The 22680-nt window shown below is 41.9% G+C and overlaps 1 protein-coding gene across 10 annotated transcripts in view; it reads right to left on the bottom strand.

Annotated features, from left to right (window-relative positions):
* LOC117540951 (protein NLRC3-like) overlaps positions 1 to 22680 on the bottom strand; it is a 31573-nt gene that overhangs the window by 4025 nt on the left and 4868 nt on the right. For 2 of the 10 annotated variants that reach the window (XM_034207916.1, XM_034207915.1), the window contains exons 3-13: positions 19726 to 19875; positions 19180 to 19314; positions 18540 to 18674; positions 12730 to 12773; positions 10728 to 12567; positions 8309 to 8482; positions 6887 to 7057; positions 4489 to 4659; positions 1471 to 1641; positions 1020 to 1063; positions 828 to 855 (exon numbers count right to left, since the gene is read on the bottom strand). In XM_034207916.1, coding sequence (XP_034063807.1) covers positions 842 to 855; positions 1020 to 1063; positions 1471 to 1641; positions 4489 to 4659; positions 6887 to 7057; positions 8309 to 8482; positions 10728 to 12567; positions 12730 to 12773; positions 18540 to 18674; positions 19180 to 19304 — 2889 coding nt within the window. In that variant the 5' untranslated portion in view covers positions 19305 to 19314; positions 19726 to 19875 and the 3' untranslated portion in view covers positions 828 to 841. Of the gene's footprint in view, positions 1 to 827; positions 856 to 1019; positions 1064 to 1470; positions 1642 to 3088; positions 3427 to 4488; positions 4660 to 6886; positions 7058 to 8308; positions 8483 to 10727; positions 12568 to 12729; positions 12774 to 18539; positions 18675 to 19179; positions 19315 to 19725; positions 19876 to 22680 lie in introns of those variants that run through there. The other 8 variants (XM_034207919.1, XM_034207917.1, XM_034207922.1 and 5 more) reach the window with 8 other exon arrangements.

Genomic DNA, 22680 nt, shown 5'->3' with positions numbered 1-22680 from the left:
TATACCCAGTATTGCCATAAATATGATGATGGATTATCAGTAAAAATGTCTACGTGACACAAAGACATTGGATTAACCTTGAGCGGCGTTTTTATTCCTTTGAACACAACTTTTGATCACAAATCAAAAAAGGTAAGACGTAATTATTGTAATATTTTTGAAACCGGATGTTGTTTACTTTCTCTTTTCTGGCTGATAGCTCCAGGAATTCGGGGTCGTACAGTGATGACATTACATGTGTGGAATCTGTGGAGTCTCAGCTTTAATCGGATATCTTGTTTGTGCAGTTACGATAAGTAATAAGGGCATTTCTACCGTGAGTGCTGTGCAAAAGTCCGTTAGCATTAGTTAGCATTTTTTCGCTCCATGCTAATTCAAAGGCTTTGTATTACTCTTGTGTTTCTTTTAGCTAACAATTGTTCATATTGTCAATTAGCTGAGTTTCTTACCGTTAAAAGGGTACATTAATAGTTTCACAAATGTTAAGAAGCCCTGAGACATAGTCTCGTAAAAAAACGGTGGGAGGGGTCCACTGGGGGGACCCTCGGGCTTAAGAGGTTAAGAAAAGCTTTAAGTATAATTTATTGTTGTTGTTCATTTAATGTTGAGGGCAGCCAACAGGAAGTCTCAGCTGCAGCCTTCTTTCATATTTTCCTAAATGCCTCCACGCTCCTCTGTACGTCTCAAACTCGCCTGTAATAAATTAACTGTGAACAAATAAAACCTGAGCTGCAGATTTGTCTTGAATCCCAGAAAACACTGACCAGTAACTACATTTTATTCTGTAGTGAAACAATAAATAAAGGTCACTTGGTACGACCTCTCACCTTTCTGTATGTCTTCACTTCCTGTCACCTGAGAGGAGAAGGAGAGAGAGAGAGAATGATGATGATGATGATAAAACATGAAGAGAAACAGACAAGATGATGAAGAGAGAAACCAGAGTGTTGTTTTCCTCTGAGCTCATGCTCCATTAAAGAGTCTCATATCTGGATGAATGGAGGATATTCAGTACTCACAGGTCTTCTGGATCTTGGCTCTGATCGTCTCATTATATCCGATCCTGTAGGGATGAACACAATCCAACAGTTTTAGATCCAGTTTAAGTGTTTTTTCTTTGAGTTAGCTTCAGAGTCCTGATCTCATGCTTTACATCCCATCATATCTTCTCTGCAAACACTACGACTGCCTGCCTCAGCTCTCAGCTGACAGGAAGTAACCAGTCATTAGAAACTAAAAACATCCCATAAGAACAGACTACCTTTCCCTCTCTTCTGTAAACCCCACATGTCTGTCAGAGAGTAGATTACTAAAGTGAGGCTTTGCATTTCCAGCTGGCCTTCTCTAGTTGATGGAAGAATGGAAGAGCCTGCAGTCAGTGGGTAACATCACTGATCTGTTCCCCAGAGAGAGAAACACCTCCCTGAGTTTCATACAATACTGCTGAACCAGCAGAGACCCCTCACTGACCTGAGGGTCTCCAGTCTGCAGTCTGGACTCTCCAGAAGATCTCTCAGCAGCTCCACTCCTGAATCCTGAAGAACGTTGACACTCAGGTCCAGATCTCTCAGATGGATGTTGGACTTCAGAGCTGAGGCCAGAGCAGAACAGCTGATCTCTGACAAACTGCAGCTCCTCAGTCTGAATAAAGAAAACATGATGTAACTTTAGAAAACAAAGTTCCTGTTAGAAATAACTCCAGGTTTAATAATCTGATCAGAGTCAAACAGGGTTTGAATTAGGGATGGGAATGATTCATCCAATATTCAAAATGATTCAGGTATTGGAATATGAGTTATGAATATCTGTATTGTAATGATTATTGTTTCTATGGGAGGGTGCCTAAGTTGATTACATATTATCAAATGGATTAATTCAATGTTTACGACCGTGCCATTTTAAATATCTTAAGAAAAATATCAATACAAAAAACACGTGTAACGTTGCCAGGGCTCAGCCCAGAGGACGATGCTCTGACGTCATCACCCTCGCACATTTCTCACATGTTTACAAAAAACTATATTATATATATATATATATATGTTCAAACTTCTCTCGTTCTAAATATAGAATTATTTTAAGGTCCATATGAGTTGACTTTCATTTAAAATAGATCTCCGTGACCGGATAGAGTTTTTCGGCTTAATGAACGTGTCTCTTTTTGCGGTGTGTGTGGTTTGTGTGTGTGGTGTGTGTGTGTCTGTCTGTGTGTGCCAACCCCCCGACCCGTGCTGTAACACGGAGACGTTTCCTAAGCCATGCTAAATGTGTGTGTGTGTGTGTGTGTGTGTGTGTGTGTGTGTGTGTGTGTGTGTGTGTGTGTGCTATACTCGTGCAGCTCTACAAATGAACTGAGATCTCCACACAAATGATCTTCAGCAAGTGTGCAGAGCAACGTTGATTTAAAATAGTCATTGAAGGTTGGATATTTCTAAACCTTTTGTTTATATATTAATAATTTAATATAAACCCTCGCACCTCCACAGAGAGCCCCCCCACATATCAAACACCAACTTAACCCCTGAACGTTACTCTCTAACGGAGAGTCCTACACGAGAAACGAAAATGTATTTATTATTAAAAATAATTATTTTATTTGTTTTACAGCATCTCCACTGACTCATGGAGCTCAGAGGGAGTCTGTTATATCTCATCTCAGCTCTTAAGGTTGCCTTTCTGGTAGGTCAGGTACAACTGGCCAAAAAGGGGTGGAGCACCAAGATTGGTCCATAACCAAAGGCGAATAACTTCAATACGCAATCACATCCCATAGGCACACTGTGGTAGGCTCTGTGGGAGGCATGGTTCCCTTAGGCCCTGACACACCAAGCAGTCACCAGAGAACTCGCCGACGCCGACTGTTGCGTCGCCGTGTTCTCCTGCATCTTAGCCAAGTGTCGCACTGGAACACACCGCAAAGACTTCAGCCGAGCACGCACGAACTGCGCATGCGTGAGTTGCAATAACTCTCCTTACCAGCAGGCGGTGGTAGTGTGTATTCGTCATTCAAAAGAGGCAACAACCGGAAGTGTCACGATCACAGGTACAGATCTGAACCCAATAGCACGACTCAGATACAACCAGTGTAGTAATGTTCAGTTTATTCAGGTCAGGGACAGGCAGGGTCAAAACCAGGAAATCCGTCAGACAGGCAACCAAAACCAGATAGGGAGCAGGCAGGAACTCGAGATCCGTAAACAGGCAGGCAGGGGTCAAAAACCGGGCAGGACAAAAATCTAGGCTAGAGCACAACACACACTGGAGAGCTTGGCGGAAACGACAAGACAATCTGGCAAAGGACAAGTGATAGTGAGGTGGTATAAATACTGTGGAGTGATGAGGGAATGAGTAACAGGTGAGGGGAAGGGCTGGGGAGACCAGGTGAGGGAAGTGAGCTGATTACAAGGGCCTGGAGGAAGGCGGGATCTGAAATGACAGGAGAGTTTAGTTGAGCCACCAAACAAACAATAATAGAAGTGTCTAACTTGTGACAGGAAGACAGAGAAGAAGAACGGACTACGTGATATAAACAAACAACAAATAGCGTGTGCGTTCCATTTTCACTCTCGTCCATTGAAAACATGTTTCGTGCGGTACTGGAGCTATCAGCCATTGGAGTGTTGCTTGTGGAAGACATTCTCAAGCAACCGTTTCGCTTCTCATGCACTGATTCGCTAGCTGAACAGCTAATCAGAGTGATTTCTTTGTCCGACTGCCTGTGCCATGTTGAATCATCCGTGCGTCGGCCATGAAAGGCCAAATAAGAAGTGTCACGGCCGACGGTGCGGGACACACCAAATTGAGTTTGGGCGACAGGGCACGCTTCGTCGTCCGACTAACTAATACGGCCGATTTCGGCCTGGTGTGTCAGGGCCTTACTCTGCTCTGTGACTGCAGAGCTGCTGGAAGTCCTTCTCTGGGGGATGGACCCATGCATTTGAGGAGAACATCATTTGACTAGATGTTATGTTTGCGTGATTATTCATAATGGATAGAAAGACATGTGTTGGAGGAGAGTCAGCTCGTCTGTTTCTCTTGTGATCCTAATGTTCATATTTATTAAAGTTTGCATTTCTCAAATTAACAATTGTGTGAAAATTAAAGGATAAAGAACAAAAACCAGAGGAAGCCAGGCCAGCTGTTTCCCCATCTGTTTGCTGAGTCAAGCTAACCAGCTGCTCATGGTAGCATGATGACATCCAGATGTGATGACATACCAGCCATTAGTCTACAAACTGAAAACATCACATACAAAACATTAAAATAAAGAACAGACTACCTTTCCCTCTCTTCTGTAAACCCCACATGTCTGTTAGAGAGTAGATTACTAAAGTGAGGCTTTGCATTTCCAGCTGGCCTTCTCTAGTTGATGGAAGAATGGAAGAGCCTGCAGTCAGTGGGTAACATCACTGATCTGTTCCCCAGTGAGAGAAACACCTCCCTGAGTTTCATACAATACTGCTGAACCAGCAGAGACCCCTCACTGACCTGAGGGTCTCCAGTCTGCAGTCTGGACTCTCCAGAAGATCTCTCAGCAGCTCCACTCCTGAATCCTTCAGAGCGTTCCAACTCAGGTTCAGAACTCTCAGATGGATGTTGGACTTCAGAGCTGAGGCCAGAGCAGAACAGCTGATCTCTGACAAGCTGCAGCTCCTCAGACTGAATAAAGAAAACATGATGTAACTTTAGAAAACAAAGTTCCTGTTAGAAATAACTCCAGGTTTAATAATCTGATCAGAGTCAAACAGGGTTTGAATTAGGGATGGGAATGATTCATCCAATATTCAAAATGATTCAGGTATTGGAATATGAGTTATGAATATCTGTATTGTAATGATTATTGTTTCTATGGGAGGGGTGCCTAAGTTGATTACATATTATCAAATGGATTAATTCAATGTTTACGACCGTGCCATTTAAAATATCTTGAGAAAAATATCAACAACAAAAAAACACTTGTAACGTTTCCAGGGCTCAGCCCAGAGGACGATGCTCTGACGTCATCACCCTCGCACATTTCTCACATGTTTACAAAAAACTATATACATGTTAAAACTTTTCTCGTTCTTAATTTAGACTTTATTTAAGATCCATATGAGTTGACTGTGTGTGTGTGTGTGTGTGTGTGTGTGTGTGTGTGTGTGTGTGTGTGTGTGTGTGTGTGTGTGTGTGTGTGTGTGTGTGTGCATAAAGCTGAGTTATGATCACTGAATCTGGTGATTGTTAGAGAATATTTCTTCTCTCTTCCTAAGTGTCAAATAATAATTCTTCCTTACTCCTAAGATATTTAACATTTACTGTGTGTTGACATGTACGACCATCCCTGCTCCTTATCTTCCGTAAGGAATGTGTTGATGCAGTCGCATGTTGATACTAGGTTTTTACAGCTTGACCTACAGGGCATAGGGAGGGTTTTTACGAGTGTAAGAACGCTGGTTTCTAAGCTCCAGAGATGGGAGAGACATCTCCTCTGCAGATGTGTTTACGCCATGGTTTACGCCCATCCCCAATATGTGGATTTGACTCTCTGTAAACTAGTTAAAAGGTCTACCAAGATGCGAGGCTGATCAGAATTGACATGACAACCCACCCGTGCAGTCAGAACCTTTTGCTGCTTTGACTTGTGATATGAATTCTCTGGCCGTATTCTTGTAATAAACTATCATTGTTTGACATCAAAGCTTCAACTCTCCTCGTGTCTCTCTGAGTCCTGACTCTCCATTGCTGCAGAAGTTTCCCTTACAGTGATGATGGAATATTTTGCAGTGAGATTTACTCTCATACTTCTGGCTATACTCGTGCAGCTCTACAAATGAACTGAGATCTCCACACAAATGATCTTCAGCAAGTGTGCAGAGCAACGTTGATTTAAAATAGTAATTTGAAGGTTGGATATTTGTAAACCTTTTGTTTATATATTAATAATTTAATATAAACCCTCGCACCTCCACAGAGAGCCCCCCCACATATCAAACACCAACTTAACCCCTGAACGTTGCTCTCTAACGGAGAGTCCTACACGACAAACAAAAATGTATTTATTATGAAAAATATATATATTTGTTTTTACAGCATCTCCACTGACTCATGGAGCTCAGAGGGAGTCTGTTATATCTCATCTCAGCTCTTAAGGTTGCCTTTCTGGTAGGTCAGGTACAACTGGCAAAAAGGGGAGGAGCACCAAGATTGGTCCATAACCAACAGGCGAATAACTTCAACACGCATCACATCCCAGAGGCACACTGTGGTAGGCTCTGTGGGAGGCATGGCTCCCTTACTCTGCTCTGTGACTGCAGAGCTGCTGGAAGTCCTTCTCTGGGGATAGACCCATGCATTTGAGGAGAACATCATTTTACTAGATGTTATGTTTGCGTGATTATTCATAATGGATAGAAAGACATGTGTTGGAGGAGAGTCAGCTCGTCTGTTTCTCTTGTGATCCTGATTTACATATTTATTAAAGTCAGCATTGCTCAAATGAACAATTGTGTGAAAATTAAAGGATAAAGAACAAAAACCAGAGGAAGCCAGGCCAGCTGTTTCCCCATCTGTTTGCTAAGTCAAGCTAACCAGCTGCTCATGGTAGCATGATGACATCCAGATGTGATGACATACCAGCCATTAGTCTACAAACTGAAAACATCACATACAAAACATTAAAATAAAGAACAGACTACCTTTCCCTCTCTTCTGTAAACCCCACATGTCTGTCAGAGAGTAGATTACTAAAGTGAGGCTTTGCATTTCCAGCTGGCCTTCTCTAGTTGATGGAAGAATGGAAGAGCCTGCAGTCAGTGGGTAACATCACTGATCTGTTCCCCAGAGAGAGAAACACCTCCCTGAGTTTCATACCATACTGCTGAACCAGCAGAGACCCCTCACTGACCTGAGGGTCTCCAGTCTGCAGTCTGGACTCTCCAGAAGATCTCTCAGCAGCTCCACTCCTGAATCCTTCAGAGCGTTGAAACTCAGGTTCAGAACTCTCAGATGGAGGTTGGACTTCAGAGCTGAGGCCAGAGCAGAACAGCTGATCTCTGACAACCTGCAGCCACTCAGACTGAATAAAGAAAACATGATGTAACTTTAGAAAACAAAGTTCCTGTTAGAAATAACTCCAGGTTTAATAATCTGATCAGAGTCAAACAGGGTTTGAATTAGGGATGGGAATGATTCATCCAATATTCAAAATGATTCAGGTATTGGAATATGAGTTATGAATATCTGTATTGTAATGATTATTGTTTCTATGGGAGGGGTGCCTAAGTTGATTACATATTATCAAATGGATTAATTCAATGTTTACGACCGTGCCATTTAAAATATCTTGAGAAAAATATCAATAAAAAAACACGTGTAACGTTTCCAGGGTATAGTTTTTCGGCTTAGTGAACGTGTCTCTGCTCCGATCAGTGTGTGTGTGTGCCAAACCCCCCGACCATCCTGTAACACGGAGCTGTTTCCTAAGCCATGCTAAATGTGTGTGTGTGTGTGTGTGTGTGTGTGTGTGTGTGTGTGTGTGTGTGTGTGTGTGTGTGTGTGTGTGTGTGTGTGTGTGTGTGTGTGTGTGTGTGTGTGTGTGTGTGTATAAAGCTGAGATCACTGAATCTGGTGGTGATGGAATAGTTTGCAGTGAGATTTACTCTCATACTTCTGGCTATACTCGAGCAGCTCTACAAATGAACTGAGATCTCCACACAAATGATCTTCAGCAAGTGTGCAGAGCAACGTTGATTTAAAATAGTCATTTGAAGGTTGGATATTTGTAAACCTTTTATTTATATATTAATAATTTAATATAAACCCTCGCACCTCCACAGAGAGCCCCCCCACATATCAAACACCAACTTAACCCCTGAACGTTACTCTCTAACGGAGAGTCCTACACAACAAATACAAATGTGTTTATTATTACAAATATTTATTTTCTTTTAACATAGAAAACAAAGTTCCTGTTAGAAATAACTCCAGGTGTAATCATCTGATCAGAGTCAAACAGGATTTTAATGTCAGAGATGATTTAGAAACAATCCACTGATAATCTGGAACTCTAACTTTGATCAGATGTTCATCAACTCCTTCCTCTCCCTCACAGCTCATCAGTCCTGACAGCATCTCCACTGACTCCTGGAGCTCAGAGTGAGTCTGTGGAAGCTCAGACTCTCTCCCTCACACATTCACCTTCTCTCTGTTACTCTGATCAATATTCAGTCATTAGCAAAGTGGACAAAATAACAATAATATTCTATTTGTTCTTTCAGTAAATCATAAACACAAACAGATATGTATGAACTGCAGTCAGTGAACTGACCTGAGGGTCTCCAGTCTGCAGTTTGGACTCTTTAGTCCAGAACTCAGACGCTCCACTCCTGAGTCCTTCAGAGCGTTGTTACTCAGGTCCAGATCTCTCAGATGGGAGGGGTCAGACTTCAGAGCTGAGGCCAGGACTTCACATTCAGTCTCTGAGAGTCCACAGTTAGTGAGTCTATAATAACATATAAATTACAACATGTGTTAAAAAGAGGAAACATTATATTAAACTCAAGCATTAAGACATAACTCTGTTATTGGTGGGAAATGATATAGATCTTATTTTAAACTCCAACACATTGTGATAAAAACGTGTGTCTGTTTAATGATAAAGAAACTACTAGAAAGTAATAAGTGCTTTCAGTGATAACTGTGAGTCCTGCTGTGTGGTGTGATCACATGCTGAGAAACCTCTAGAGTCCTTCATGTGTTTGACATGTCGCCTCCTTCACTCAACATGAAGAGAGGAACGCTTCAGTTTAACCAGTTAAGCCCGAAGGTCCCCCCAGTGGACCCCTCCCACAGTTTTTTCTCTCTCACATGTCTCAGGGCTTCTTAACATTTATGAAACTATTAATGTTTCATTCCCCTTTTAAAAAGGTAAGAAACTCCGCTAACTGACAATAAGAACAATTGTTAGCTAAAAAAAACACAAGAGTAATACCAAGCCTTTGAATTAGCATTGAGCGAAAAAATGCTAACTAATGCTAACGCTTTTTTACACACAACACACGGTAGAAATGCCCTTATTACTATCTTAACTTCACAAACAAGATATACGATTTAAAGCTGAGACTCCACAGATGTAATGTCATCACTGTCCGACCTCGAATTCATGGAGCTATCAGCCAGAAAAGAGAAAGTAAACAACATCCAGTTCCAAAAATATTACAATAATTACGTCCTACCTTTTTTGATTTGTGATCAAAAGTTGTGTTCAACGGAATAAAAACGCATCTCAAGATTAATCCAATGTCTTTGTGTCACGTAGAATTTGTTATTGATAATCAATCATCATATTTATGGCAATATACTCGGTATAAAGTATTGCCGTCCAGGCTTGCACTTTCAGATATGCTTCGTTTGCTTCTCTATTACGTCCGCTATGGTAATGTTTACGTAGATTTGGGAACTGCCCATCGATTATATTGGTTCTGATGGTTAAGAAAAAGGTGTAAATCACACGAATCGACCAATGGGTTCCAGAGATATGGTCCTGCGTAAACTATAAAGAATGCCAGCCAGCGTGCCAACATTACGCAGCCGACTTCATTTATTGTTACCCAGAGCGCACGGAGCACAGAGCGGACAGCAGATAACGGAATTGCAGTTTTATTGCTTATAGATTATCAGAACATTTCAAAGGGGACACAGCCCCATTGGATATTAATCTATGGATTAACTACATCATCGTTGTTATCGTTTTAATGCCATTGAAGACCAGTTTAGACCAGACAACGAGGAAGGTAAGTCATTGTTAGCCTAGCGCATTAGCGCTAGCGCCATTTGTTTTGATGTACGTTTTTGTTGATAACGTCGCGAGTTTGTATCTTTCAGTGTTGGGCTGTTCAGGTAGGCACCGTTAGATTCTGTGTCTCCTTGCGATCATAAACAATGTGTTGGATGTGCAGCTAGGATAAGTAATAAGGGAGCGAGGAGTGATTTTCGGTGCTGTAATAGGTTAGCATTTTTCGCTCGGGGCTAATTCAGAGGCTCACTGTAAGAGTAAGCCTATGTTTTATTTATTTATTTATTTTCACAACAGTTGTATTTGGATGGAATGAATACCTATAGTAATAATTCAAAGTAATAAAATGATTTTTACAGTGAAAAAGTTCAAATGGAACCGATGGTTCCCAAATTACCCAGAGGTGAGTCCGCTTAGACTTTATTTTTCTAAATCTCTCTAAAAAGGTCAAATTTCACTTGTTTTGCATCAATCTTGATACAGGGTACTTATTATATGTTATAGTTTGGATTCCTAAAGCTTTTAGTCTACTAACCCATCATGCAAGGGTGGTTTTCACGATAAGTAAAGGTTTTTTTTTAGGTGGACATTAGAATTTACATGTTTTTACTATGTTCCATCTGAATTTACTTTAAAATAAAAACATCTATATTGATTCTGACACTTCTACATCCAACTCACAGATGTAACCTTGCTTTGAGAAAAATAATTATTAATTCACCCCTTTTAGAAGTGAAGATATATCATTTGTTGTGTTAGTGGCATTTTCGAGCCTGAAACCTGAAAAACAGGCTCAGGGCTTAACTGGTTAACTATTATTATAAATAAATAGAAGAACAGTGTTGGTTTATTTTGCTCTCAGTATTTAAACAGCAGAAATGTTATCGTGTTCATTTGAATAATTAAACTCCTGATCCTCATTAGTTTATAAAGTGAATCACATCTGACTCACTTGGCCTTCCTGCAGTTCCTCACAGCTGGAATCAGTCTCCGTCGTCCCTCCTCTGATGCTCTGTACTTCTTCAGGTCCAACTCATCCAGAACCTCCTCTGACATCTGCAGCATGTAGGCCAGAACAGAGCAGTGGATCACAGAGAGTTCCTTCTTTGATCTGTTCTCTGTCTTCAGGAACTCTGTGATCTCCTGATGTACTGAGTGGTCCTTCATCTCTGTCAGACAGTGGAAGATGTTGATGCTCCTGTCAGGAGAGATTTCATCACTGCTCATCTCCTTCAGGTTGCTGATGGCTCTCTGGATGATCTCTGGACGGCTGTCTGTGCGACCCAGCTGGCCTCCTAACAGTCTCTGGATGGTTTCTCGTATGTTGTCTGTGCGACCCAGCAGGCCTCCTAACAGTCTCTGGTTGGACTCCAGAGAGAGGCCGTGGAGAAAGCGGACAAACAGGTCCAGGTGGCCATTTTCACTTCTGAGGGATTTCTCCATGGCTCTCTGCAGGAAGACATCCAGGGATGAGTAATCCTGATCACTCTGCAGGAAGTCCTTCAGTACCGCTGTGTCTCTGTTGGTGTAACAGTGCAACAAGTAGACTGCAGCCAGGAACTCCTGAATGCTCAGATGAACAAAGCAGTAGATTGTTTTCTGGAAGATCACACTCTCTCTTTTGAAGATCTCTGTACAAACTCCTGAGTGCACCAAGGCCTCGGTGACACCAAGGCCACAGCGCTGCAGGTCTTCTTGGTAGAACATGATGTCTCCTTTCTCCAGATGTTCAAACGCCAGCCTCCCCAGCTTCAGAAGAAGCTCCCTGTCAGCCTCCGTCAGCTGCTGTGGACTCGTCTCATGTCCCGCTTCATACTTCTGCTTCTTCCTCTTGGTCTGGACCAGCAGGAAGTGTGAGTACATGTCAGTGAGGGTCTGGGGCAGCTCTCCTCTCTGGTCTGTAGTCAACATGTGGTCCAGAACTGCAGCAGTGATCCAGCAGAAGACTGGGATCATACACATGATGTGGAGGCTCCTGGAGCTCTTGATGTGAGAGATGATTCTGCTGGACAGGTCTTCATCACTCAATCTCCTCCTGAAGTACTCCTCCTTCTGGGCGTCAGTGAAGCCTCGTACTTCTGTTACCCTGTCCACACACTCAGGAGGGATCTGATTGGCCGCTGCAGGTCTGGAAGTTATCCAGACGAGAGCCGAGGGAAGCAGCTTCCCCCTGATGAGGTTTGTCAGCAGCACGTTGACTGAGGACTGCTGAGAGACATCAGACACAACCTTATTGTTTCTGAAGTCCAGAGAAAGTCTGCTTTCATCCAGGCCGTCAAAGATGAGCAGCACTTTGCAGACAGCCAGCTGCTCTGCTGTGACCTTCTGTAAGGTTGGATGGAAAACATGGAGCAGCCTGAGAAGACTGTACTGCTCACCTTTGATCAGGTTCAGCTCCCTGAAGGAGAGCGGGATCACCAGACGGACATCTTGGTTTCCCAAACGCTCGGCCCAGTCCAGAGTGAACTTCTGCACTGAGAAGGTTTTTCCAACTCCAGCGACTCCGTTGGTCAGGACCGCTCTGATGGGAGTCTGTTGGTCAGGTGAGGCTTTAAAGATGTCCCTGTACTTGATGGGAGTGTCATGGAGGGTCTCCTTCTTGGAAGCTGTCTCCAGCTGCCTCACCTCATGCTGGGTATTAACCTCTTCACTCTGGCCTTGTGTGATGTAGAGCTCAGTGAAGATGCTGTTGAGAAGGGTTTCACTTTGATCAGTTCCTTCAGTCACACGTTCACATCTCCTCCTCAGACTGAGCCTATGTTCATCTAGAACCTCCTGCAGACCACTCTCTGCTGGAAGAGAAGGAAACAGGAGAGAATGAGGAACATGCTCTGAGAATCTAATTAAAAAACAGAGTTTAAATGTTTTATAAACAGCTTACTGTCTATGCTCTACAACAGTATACAAATGAACCAGGAAGAGGAATGAAGCGCTGCATGAGTTCGGCCTCTTACCTCGTGCAGTTCTGGTCTGACTGGCAGGACTCCTGCTCTTCCCTCTGTGGAGATGAACACATCCTTTATAGCACTCTACATTAGTGGAGCTGATCCTCACCAATGGGCTGAGCGTCACTTTACACTCAAGATTAAATGTTTCACGCTGCACGAATACGCATGTGACATGAATTTCACATCTTCACTTCCTGTGTGTTGCCAGGCACAGATCTGGGGTTTGCATTGACTCTACATGTAATCTCACAAAAAACATTATAGTGGGGCAAAAAAGTATTTAGTCAGCCACCAATTGTGCAAGTTCTCCCACTTAAAAAGATGAGAGGCCTGTAATTGTCATCCTAGCTACACTTCAACTATGAGAGACAGAATGAGAAAAAAAAAAATTCAGAAAATCACATTGTCTGATTTTTCAAGAATTTATTTGCAAATTATGGTGGAAAATAAGTATTTGGTCAATAACAAAAGTTCATCTCAATACTTTGTTATATACCCTTTGTTGGCAATGACAGAGGTCAAACGTTTTCTGTAAGTCTTCACAAGGTTTTCACACACTGTTGCTGGTATGTTGGCCCATTCCTCCATGCAGATCTCCTCTAGAGCAGTGATGTTTTGGGGCTGTCGTTGGGCAACACGGACTTTCAACTCCCTCCAAAGATTTTCTATGGGGTTGAGATCTGGAGACTCCAGGACCTTGAAATGCCTCTTACGAAGCCACTCCTTCGTTGCCCGGGTGGTGTGTTTGGGATCATTGTCATGCTGAAAGACCCGGCCACGTTTCATCTTCAATGCCCTTGCTGATGGAAGGAGGTTGTCACTCAAAATCTCACGATACATGGCCCCATTCATTCTTTCCTTTACACGGATCAGTGGTCCTGGTCCCTTTGCAGAAACACAAGCCCAAAGCATGATGTTTCCACCCCCATGTTTCACAGTAGGTGTTCTTTGGATGCAACTCAGCATTCTTTCTCCTCCAAACACGTCTAGTTGAGTTTTTACCAAAAAGTTCTATTTTGGTTTCATCTGACCATATGACATTCTCCCAATCCTCTTCTGGATCATCTAAATCAGGGGTGGGCAATTATTTTTCCCAGGGGGCCAAATGAGCAACTGAAAATATTTTGGAGGGCCGGGCCAAAATGCCGAACTCAATTATGCATAATATACATTTTATTTCTATATAAAAAGCAGTAAATGGCATTGTTTTGACCGCTGGTAAGAGTGTATGTTATTATTTGGCAATTAAAAGGTGAGGTTAGCTTTCAAAAATATCATTTATTCAAATAGAATTTCCAAAATGTGAAACATTTGACTCATTTTCAGTCACATTAATAACAAAGGGCATTTTGAGTTTCATATACTATTGAAACAAGGATTTTCTTAGCTTTCTAAAGACCTCACATCATCTTTGTAGCCAAAATAAACAAGACATGTCACTGAACTGTGTAACTGTGTAAAGAAAAGTGTCCCAGTTTTGTAGCCTTTTTGACTTTACATGCCTATATTAAACATTTAATGTTTTCAGAACTGTGCAAAAAAAGAAAATAAAAAGATCAAGTGTCCCATTTCACTTGTTATATTCCCACATTTTAGTGTTCTTCAGTTCTTTTTTTTCATTCAGTGTGAGAAATCCAGTCTCTGTTGAGCTTTAACAAGTCCATCAAAGTCAGGTTGAATGTCTGAGGTGGAGATGCGAAGCACAGCTGACAGATGTTCATCAGTGAGAGAGGATCTGTACCTGGATTTGGTCAACTTCATGACTGACAATGTCTGTTCACATGTGTAGGTGGATCCAAAGAGAACCAACATCTTCTGAGCATGTCTCCTCATGTTTGGAAAGTTCTCCTCCTTGAGAGCAGAGTAGAACTCTAGCAGTGATGCTGACTTAAAGTGCTCTTTCAGTCGTGAATCAGACTGCAGGTCAATGAGTTCAAGCTGAACATCATTGGGTGCACTATCGACACTGCAGGTAAAGGGAGAGGAAACCAGCTGCATTTCATCCTCAACCTTTTTGAAATCTTGAAAACGCCTTGAAAATTCATCTTGCAGTGCTCCTAACATGGATGAGTACCTGTGCCGGTGATCAGCTGATGGTTTGACTTCTTTCAGGGTTTTCATGTGTTCGAGATTGTTGCTGCCTAGTTGCCTTGAAATTAATTGCAACTTTGTCATGAAGGCTTTCACATGGCTATGCATTTCATGAGCAAAAAGGCCCTTGCCCTGCAGTTGTGTGTTCAGTGCATTCATCATTGCAGTCACATCAACAGCAAATGTTAAATCTGCCATCCAGTCCTTATCAGACAGCTCTGGGATGGTTTTGCCTTTCATCTCACAAAACTCTTTTATCTCTGATTTCAGAACCCAAAACCTTTTTAGCACTTTGCCCAGGCTGAGCCATCTGACAGCTGTGTGGTACCTGACATCACCATGTTCGCTCTCTTGCTCCTCCAATAGTGAAACAAACTGCCTGTGATTTAATGCTCGCGCTCTGATGAAATTAACTGTTGTAGTAACAACATCAACCACATGGCTAAGTTTTAGCACTGACTTGCACAACGCTTGCTGATGAATAATACAATGTATAAACACAAATTTCTGCTCTGCGTTGAGTTCACTCACTTTAAAAAGCCCAACATTTTTCCCTGTTAAATTCGGACATCCATCCGTAGTGACACCTGCCAGTCTGTCCCATTCGAGTCCCAGTTTGTCCATGCATGCGTTTACCTCGGTGAACAGATCACTCCCCGTTGTGGTTCCTTTCATTAGCCGCATTGCTGCCAGCTCCTCCGTAAGCTTGAAGTCACAGCTCTCATCCAAAGCCAAAGAAAAAAAGTTGAAGCTTCCCACTTCACTTTGCAGCTGAAACTCCAGATTCTCTGCGATGTCCTCCACACTTCTCGTCACGGTGCGGCGGGATGTTTTCAAACGCTTCTTTTTTCTCTGGGCATAGCAATGCTGCAGACTCGACCATGCACTCTTTCACAAACTCCCCCTCAGAGAATGGCTTATTGTTCTGGGCGATTTTGTGGGCTATCACAAAGCTGGTTCTGGTCGCTGCATCTCTGTCTGCATGCAGCTTTGTAAAACAGCCTTATTGTTTTTCTAGCTTTGCTAGTAAATCCGTTGATGTCCGCGCTCGTTCGGCATCAGTCAAGTTTTTGTATTTCGCGGCATGTTTCGTCTCGTAATGCGGTTTCAAATTGTACTCTTTAAACACGGCGACATGCTCCCCACAAACCAAACACACAGGTTTACCCTTGACTTCAGTAAAGACAAAATTAGTAGTCCATATTTGTTTGAAAGTTCTGCTTTCGGAATCCACTTTCCTCTTTTTGGCATGAGCCGACATTTTCGCATTTTTCAAGGGTGACAAGGAAGGTAGACACGCATTTCACGTGCACAGTTGACGTGCACGATTGTGTGCACGGTGAGAATAAATGGGCTTCAAAATAAAAGCAATGCGGTTTTTAGTCCACCCATAAGATAATTAGAAAATATGTTTTATTTTCTAATTATCATGTAATCTTTCGCGGGCCGGTCAGAATCATCCCGCGGGCCGTATTTGGCCCGCAGGCCGTACAATGCCCAGGTCTGATCTAAATGCTCTCTAGCAAACTTCAGACGAGCCTGGACATGTACTGGCTTAAGCAGGGGGACACGTCTGGCACTGCAGGATTTGAGTCCCTGGCGGCGTAGTGTGTTACTGATGGTAGCCTTTGTTACTTTGGTCCCAGCTCTCTGCAGGTCATTGACTTGGTCCCCCCGTGTGGTTCTGGGATTTTTGCTCACCGTTCTTGTGATCATTTTGACCCCACGGGGTGAGATCTTGCGTGGAGCCCCAGATCGAGGGAGATTATCAGTGGTCTTGTATGTCTTCCATTTTCTAATAATTGCTCCCACAGTTGATTTCTTCACACCAAGCTGCTTACCTATTGCAGATTCAGTCTTCCCAGCCTGGTGCAGGTCTACAATTTTGTTTCTGGTGTCCTTTGACAGCTCTTTGGTCTTGGTCATAGTGGAGTTTGAAGTGTGACTGTTTGAGGTTGTGAACAGGTGTCTTTTATACTGATAACGAGTTCAAACAAGTGCCATTAATACAGTTAACGAGTGGAGGACAGAGGAGGCTCTGGAAGAAGAAGTTACAGGTCTGTGAGAGCCAGAAATCTTGTTTGTTTGTAGGTGACCAAATACTTATTTTACCGAGGAATTTACCAATTAATTCATTAAAAATCCTACAATGTGATTTCCTGGATTCTTTCCCCCCATTCTGTCTCTCATAGTTGAAGTGTACCTAGGATGAAAGTTACAGGCCTCTCTCATCTTTTGAAGTGGGAGAACTTGCACAATTGGTGGCTGACTAAATACTTTTTTGCCCCACTGTATATATATATATATATATATATATATATATGTTTTGCCTGTCCTTGTTTGTCTACCCTCCCTCATACTGTAAAGCGTCTTTGAATTCCAGAAAAGCGCTATATAAATATAATTTATTAGTATTATATCTGCTAATGCTGAACACAACCAGCTCACCAGGTTATCATATCTTAAACATGCCCAAGTAGTGAATAATGTTTTAGACGATATATTTAGTTAGTATTTATCAATATTTGTGCCATTTAAAACCATGTTATGCCACAGATGCAATGCTACTATGATTTAGGGCTGCACGATATATCGTGTCGTGACGATAACCGCGAAATGCGCATTGTAATGTAGGCAAATTAACTCAAACACGTCATGTAACAATTATTTTGCTGCTTGCTACAAAAGGAAAACTTGCGCGGCGCTCATGTCAGGGTACTTGAGTGAGTGACAGCAAACCACCAATCACAATCAAATCTCTAAAGCAAACGGACCCGGTGATTAAAGGTAAAAACACTGAATAAAGTCGTTTCATGTGTTTCTCCAGGGCAGTTTGGCGCTGCTAACCGAGCTGTTATATCAATCTTTGACCTAGTCATAGTAACTAGGTATGTTATTAGGTTACAGTTTCCATAGAATCTTCTCTTTGCTAATTATTACGTTAAGTGAGCTGATGCCAAGCTCAGATGAAATGCAAAGAGGCTACATTTAGATATAATACAGTTAAGTGTTAGTTAATGTAAGAAATGTATGTATGTGTGCAGACGTATATAGTTTGTTAATTGGATAATTCATATCCTGCAAGACTCCTAAAGACGTCATGAGATGATGACCTTTCGACATCTGGAACATGTCCAAGTTTAGGAGACCTGACAATGTGTGCGTTAAACATGTTTAGGGAACATGTTCGTGTGTCATTTAGAAACATATATCTCCCCTGTGTTTCTTGTATTCGTGGGAGCATTGCTGTTTGAGTGCTTGAGAGAAGGTAATGTTTCCCCATTGTTGTTTGGTGGTGCGCAGCTAAATAATAATGATTAATCTCAACTATTTCTGTGTTTGTGTTTCATTGATTCCTCTCTGTTTCATTCTTTCCTGTTGTGAGTGCTAAATTGCCACAACAGAGCTAGCTCAAATTGTTGCTCTGATAACTTAAGATCCAGACGTCAGTGACTAAAATCCTTCATCCGGTTAAATATAGTTAAAAAAATACCAATTGTATCATTAAAGTTCAAGAAAGGATGGTTTGGGGGGAAAAAACGGTATTTTCTTCAATTCCTGTATGTTTTCATATCGCAATATATATCGCAGGGGGGGAAATCGCAATGTCAGTTTTTTCCAATATCGTGCAGCCCTAATATGATTGCATATTGAAATATCCTTAATATATTAGGTTGTATGAAAGCTGAGTCCTCTTCAGGTCAGTTTACAGCAGAAACTCTTACTTTGTGTCTGAGGGTCCAGGGTCATTTCTGAAGCTTAGAGGTTGCCCTCTAGACCGGTCACTCTTCAGAGACAGACAGCCGGAGACTGAAGGTGTGTCCTCTTCCTCATCTTTTAAATCACTCATCTTCTCCAGTCTGAGAGATACGAGATCACAAACACACACAAACACACACACACACAGCATTGTTTTTGTTACTTTCATTGCAATTGTATTCATGTCTTAAAGTAACTTCCTGTTTTATATACGACCATCTTTTGGATATGCTACAGTTTATATATATTTTTTTAAACTTGGCATCTGTGTATCGATACAATATCGCCACGCAAAGTATCGTGATACTATGCTGTATGGATTATTTCTCCCACAACTAATATCTGATAATGCCAAACACAACCAGCTCACCAGGTTATCACTATTATTAATAAACATCTTAATAATACATAAACATGCCCAAGTAGTGAATAATGTTTTAGACGATATATTTTGTCTTTAGTTTTTAAATCAATATTTGTGCCATTTAAAACCATGTTATGCCACAGATGCAATGATACTATGATTGCATATTGAAATATCCTTAATATATCAGGTTGTATAAAAGCTGAATCCTCTTCAGGTCAGTTTACAGCAGAAACTCTTACTCTGTGTCTGAGGGTCCAGGGTCATTTCTGAAGTCTGGAAACCAGTCTATAGACCGATCACTCTTCAGAGACAGACAGCTGGAGACTGAAGGTGTGTCCTCTTCCTCATCTTTTAAATCACTCATCTTCTCCAGTCTGAGAGATACATCAGTACACACACACACACACACACACCACACACACACACACACACACACACACACACACACACACACACACACACACACACACACACACACACACACACACACACACACACACACACACACACACACACACACACACACTATAATAATACGCTTTTTTCAATCCAAACCATCATAGTAATAAACTTGGTTAAAAACATCAGGACAGGACAGGCCTCCATTTTGACTGCGCTGTCACATGTTATGTAACTCTGACGGATCAGCAAACAGGAAATACAAAGAGTTTGCAGAAGTCTCATTGGACTCTAGGACGCTGATTTTTAACAAAGAAGTTATGTTATCAGTCTAACAGAGTAAATAATGAATCTTTTAGAAAGCAGATCTTGGTGTTTACACTCACCCCGTTGTTCTCCTTCTGCTCCGGCGAGCTGTAAAATGGCGTCTGGCAGTCCGACTTCTTAATGGGACTTTAACACCTTCACATGTCTGCAGCTCCTCCCTCTGTGTTATAACCAGCCTTATCAGCTGAACCAGTTCACATCCAGGGACTCTGTTCAGTGAGATAGAGATAAAGCTAAAAACAAGCTCAACAAAGTTATTGAAAACATGAATACCAGTGTGGAAATAACCCAGTAAACTTCCTGCATTCAAAACCTCACTGAAGTGTTGAGGTATTTAAGTACTCTAGTGTTAACTGTGCATTCAATTGTTCTCTATTATCTATAGGGGACAAAAAAGTATTTAGTCAGCCACCAATTGTGCAAGTTCTCCCACTTAAAAAGGTGAGAGAGGCCTGTAATTGTCATCCTAGGTACACTTCAACTATGAGAGACAGAATGGGGGGAAAGAATCCAGGAAATCACATTGTAGGATTTTTAATGAATTAATTGGTAAATTCCTCGGTAAAATAAGTATTTGGTCACCTACAAACAAACAAGATTTCTGGCTCTCACAGACCTGTACCTTCTTCTTCCAGAGCCTCCTCTGTCCTCCACTCGTTAACTGTATTAATGGCACCTGTTTGAACTCGTTATCAGTATAAAAGACACCTGTCCACAACCTCAAACAGTCACACTCCAAACTCCACTATGGCCAAGACCAAAGAGCTGTCAAAGGACACCAGAAACACAATGGTAGACCTGCACCAGGCTGGGAAGACTGAATCTGCAATAGGTAAGCAGCTTGGTGTGAAGAAATCAACTGTGGGAGCAATTATTAGAAAATGGAAGACATACAAGACCACTGATAATCTCCCTCGATCTGGGGCTCCACGCAAGATCTCACCCCGTGGGGTCAAAATGTTCACAAGAACGGTGAGCAAAAATCCCAGAACCACACGGGGGGACCTAGTCAATGACCTGCAGAGAGCTGGGACCAAAGTAACAAAGGCTACCATCAGTAACACACTACGACCCAGGGACTCAAATCCTGCAGTGCCAGACGTGTCCCCCTGCTTAAGCCAGTACATGTCCAAGCCCGTCTGAAGTTTGCTAGAGAGCATTTAGATCAGACCTGGGCATTGTACGGCCCGCGGGCCAAATACGGCCCGCGGGATGATTCTGACCGGCCCGCGAAAGACATGATAATTAGAAAATAAAACATATTTTCTAATTATCTTATGGGTGGACTAAAACCGCATTGCTTTTATTTTGAGCATTTAGATGATCCAGAAGAGGATTGGGAGAATGTCATATGGTCAGATGAAACCAAAATAGAACTTTTTGGTAAAAACTCAACTAGACGTGTTTGGAGGAGAAAGAATGCTGAGTTGCATCCAAAGAACACCTACTGTGAAACATGGGGGTGGAAACATCATGCTTTGGGGCTGTGTTTCTGCAAAGGGACCAGGACCACTGATCCGTGTAAAGGAAAGAATGAATGGGGCCATGTATCGTGAGATTTTGAGTGACAACCTCCTTCCATCAGCAAGGGCATTGAAGATGAAACGTGGCTGGGTCTTTCAGCATGACAATGATCCCAAACACACCACCCCGGGCAACGAAGGAGTGGCTTCGTAAGAAGCATTTCAAGGTCCTGGAGTGGCCTAGCCAGTCTTCAGATCTCAACCCCATAGCAAATCTTTGGAGGGAGTTGAAAGTCCGTGTTGCCCAGCGACAGCCCCAAAACATCACTGCTCTAGAGGAGATCTGCATGGAGGAATGGGCCAACATACCAGCAACAGTGTGTGAAAACCTTGTGAAGACTTACAGAAAACGTTTGACCTCTGTCATTGCCAACAAAGGGTATATAACAAAGTATTGAGATGAACTTTTGTTATTGACCAAATACTTATTTTCCACCATAATTTGCAAATACATTCTTTAAAAATCAGACAATGGGATTTTCTGGATTTTTTTTTTTCTCATTTTGTCTCTCATAGTTGAAGTGTAGCTAGGATGACAATTACAGGCCTCTCATCTTTTTAAGTGGGAGAACTTGCACAATTGGTGGCTGACTAAATACATTTTTGCCCCACTGTACATGTGTTTCTGGATTATTAACCCTGCTGCATTTATTGCATCTATTACTGTATTCTCCCAGAATATGAATGGACTTTTTTGTGATGGGCACCAAAACACATTTATTTAATTTATTTATGATTTCAAAGTTGTAGCCCACCATTTTGTTTATCTTCCATCACATGATAAACTCAAACTCTATATGTTTTCATTTCACTGTGGATTGAGTTTGTCCTTAGCAGTCTCTTCCTCCACCGTCACTACATATACACACATTACCTTTAGTCTGTGTTTCCAGTTCTTTCATTATTAGTTTTAGCTAACAAGTACAAGATCTGAGTACTTCTACTTTCACTCAAGTACAATAATTGAGTACTTCTACTTTTACTCAAGTACAATAATTGAGTACTTCTACTTTTACTCAAGTACAAGATCTGAGTACTTCTACTTTTACACAAGTACAAGATCTGAGTACTTCTACTTTCACTCAAGTACAAGTGTAACAGTTGTGAATATGCAGTGGTGTTCATGTGAACATCATTTAGTATAATCACACACATTCTGTGTTTTATATTTAATAATTCTGTGTTCTTCATTTATTGAATGTTCAAGGTCGGAGATCAGTGGGCGGAACCTCTGAAATGTAGTCCCTGTACTCAGAAGATTATTTTTGTGGGGACTTCCCCCTTCCTATTGTGTCCCTCACGTTTCCTCTTGCCTTTTTGTAAACGTTCCACGTGAGAAGAGTCACTGTGAGGGATAACACTTGTAATACTGATTTGTTATATTTTGTCAGATTGTCGTCTAAACCGCATGTGTCAAACTCAAGGCCCGGGGGCCAAATCAGGCCCTTGGTGGATTTAATTTCGGCCCGCAGGATAATTTCTAATTACTAT

The sequence above is a fragment of the Gymnodraco acuticeps genome, unplaced genomic scaffold, assembly GCF_902827175.1.
Source record: "Gymnodraco acuticeps unplaced genomic scaffold, fGymAcu1.1, whole genome shotgun sequence".
Lineage (NCBI taxonomy): Eukaryota > Metazoa > Chordata > Actinopteri > Perciformes > Bathydraconidae > Gymnodraco > Gymnodraco acuticeps.
Note: the sequence above shows the minus strand (reverse complement) of the source record. Positions and strands in the feature narration are given on the sequence as shown.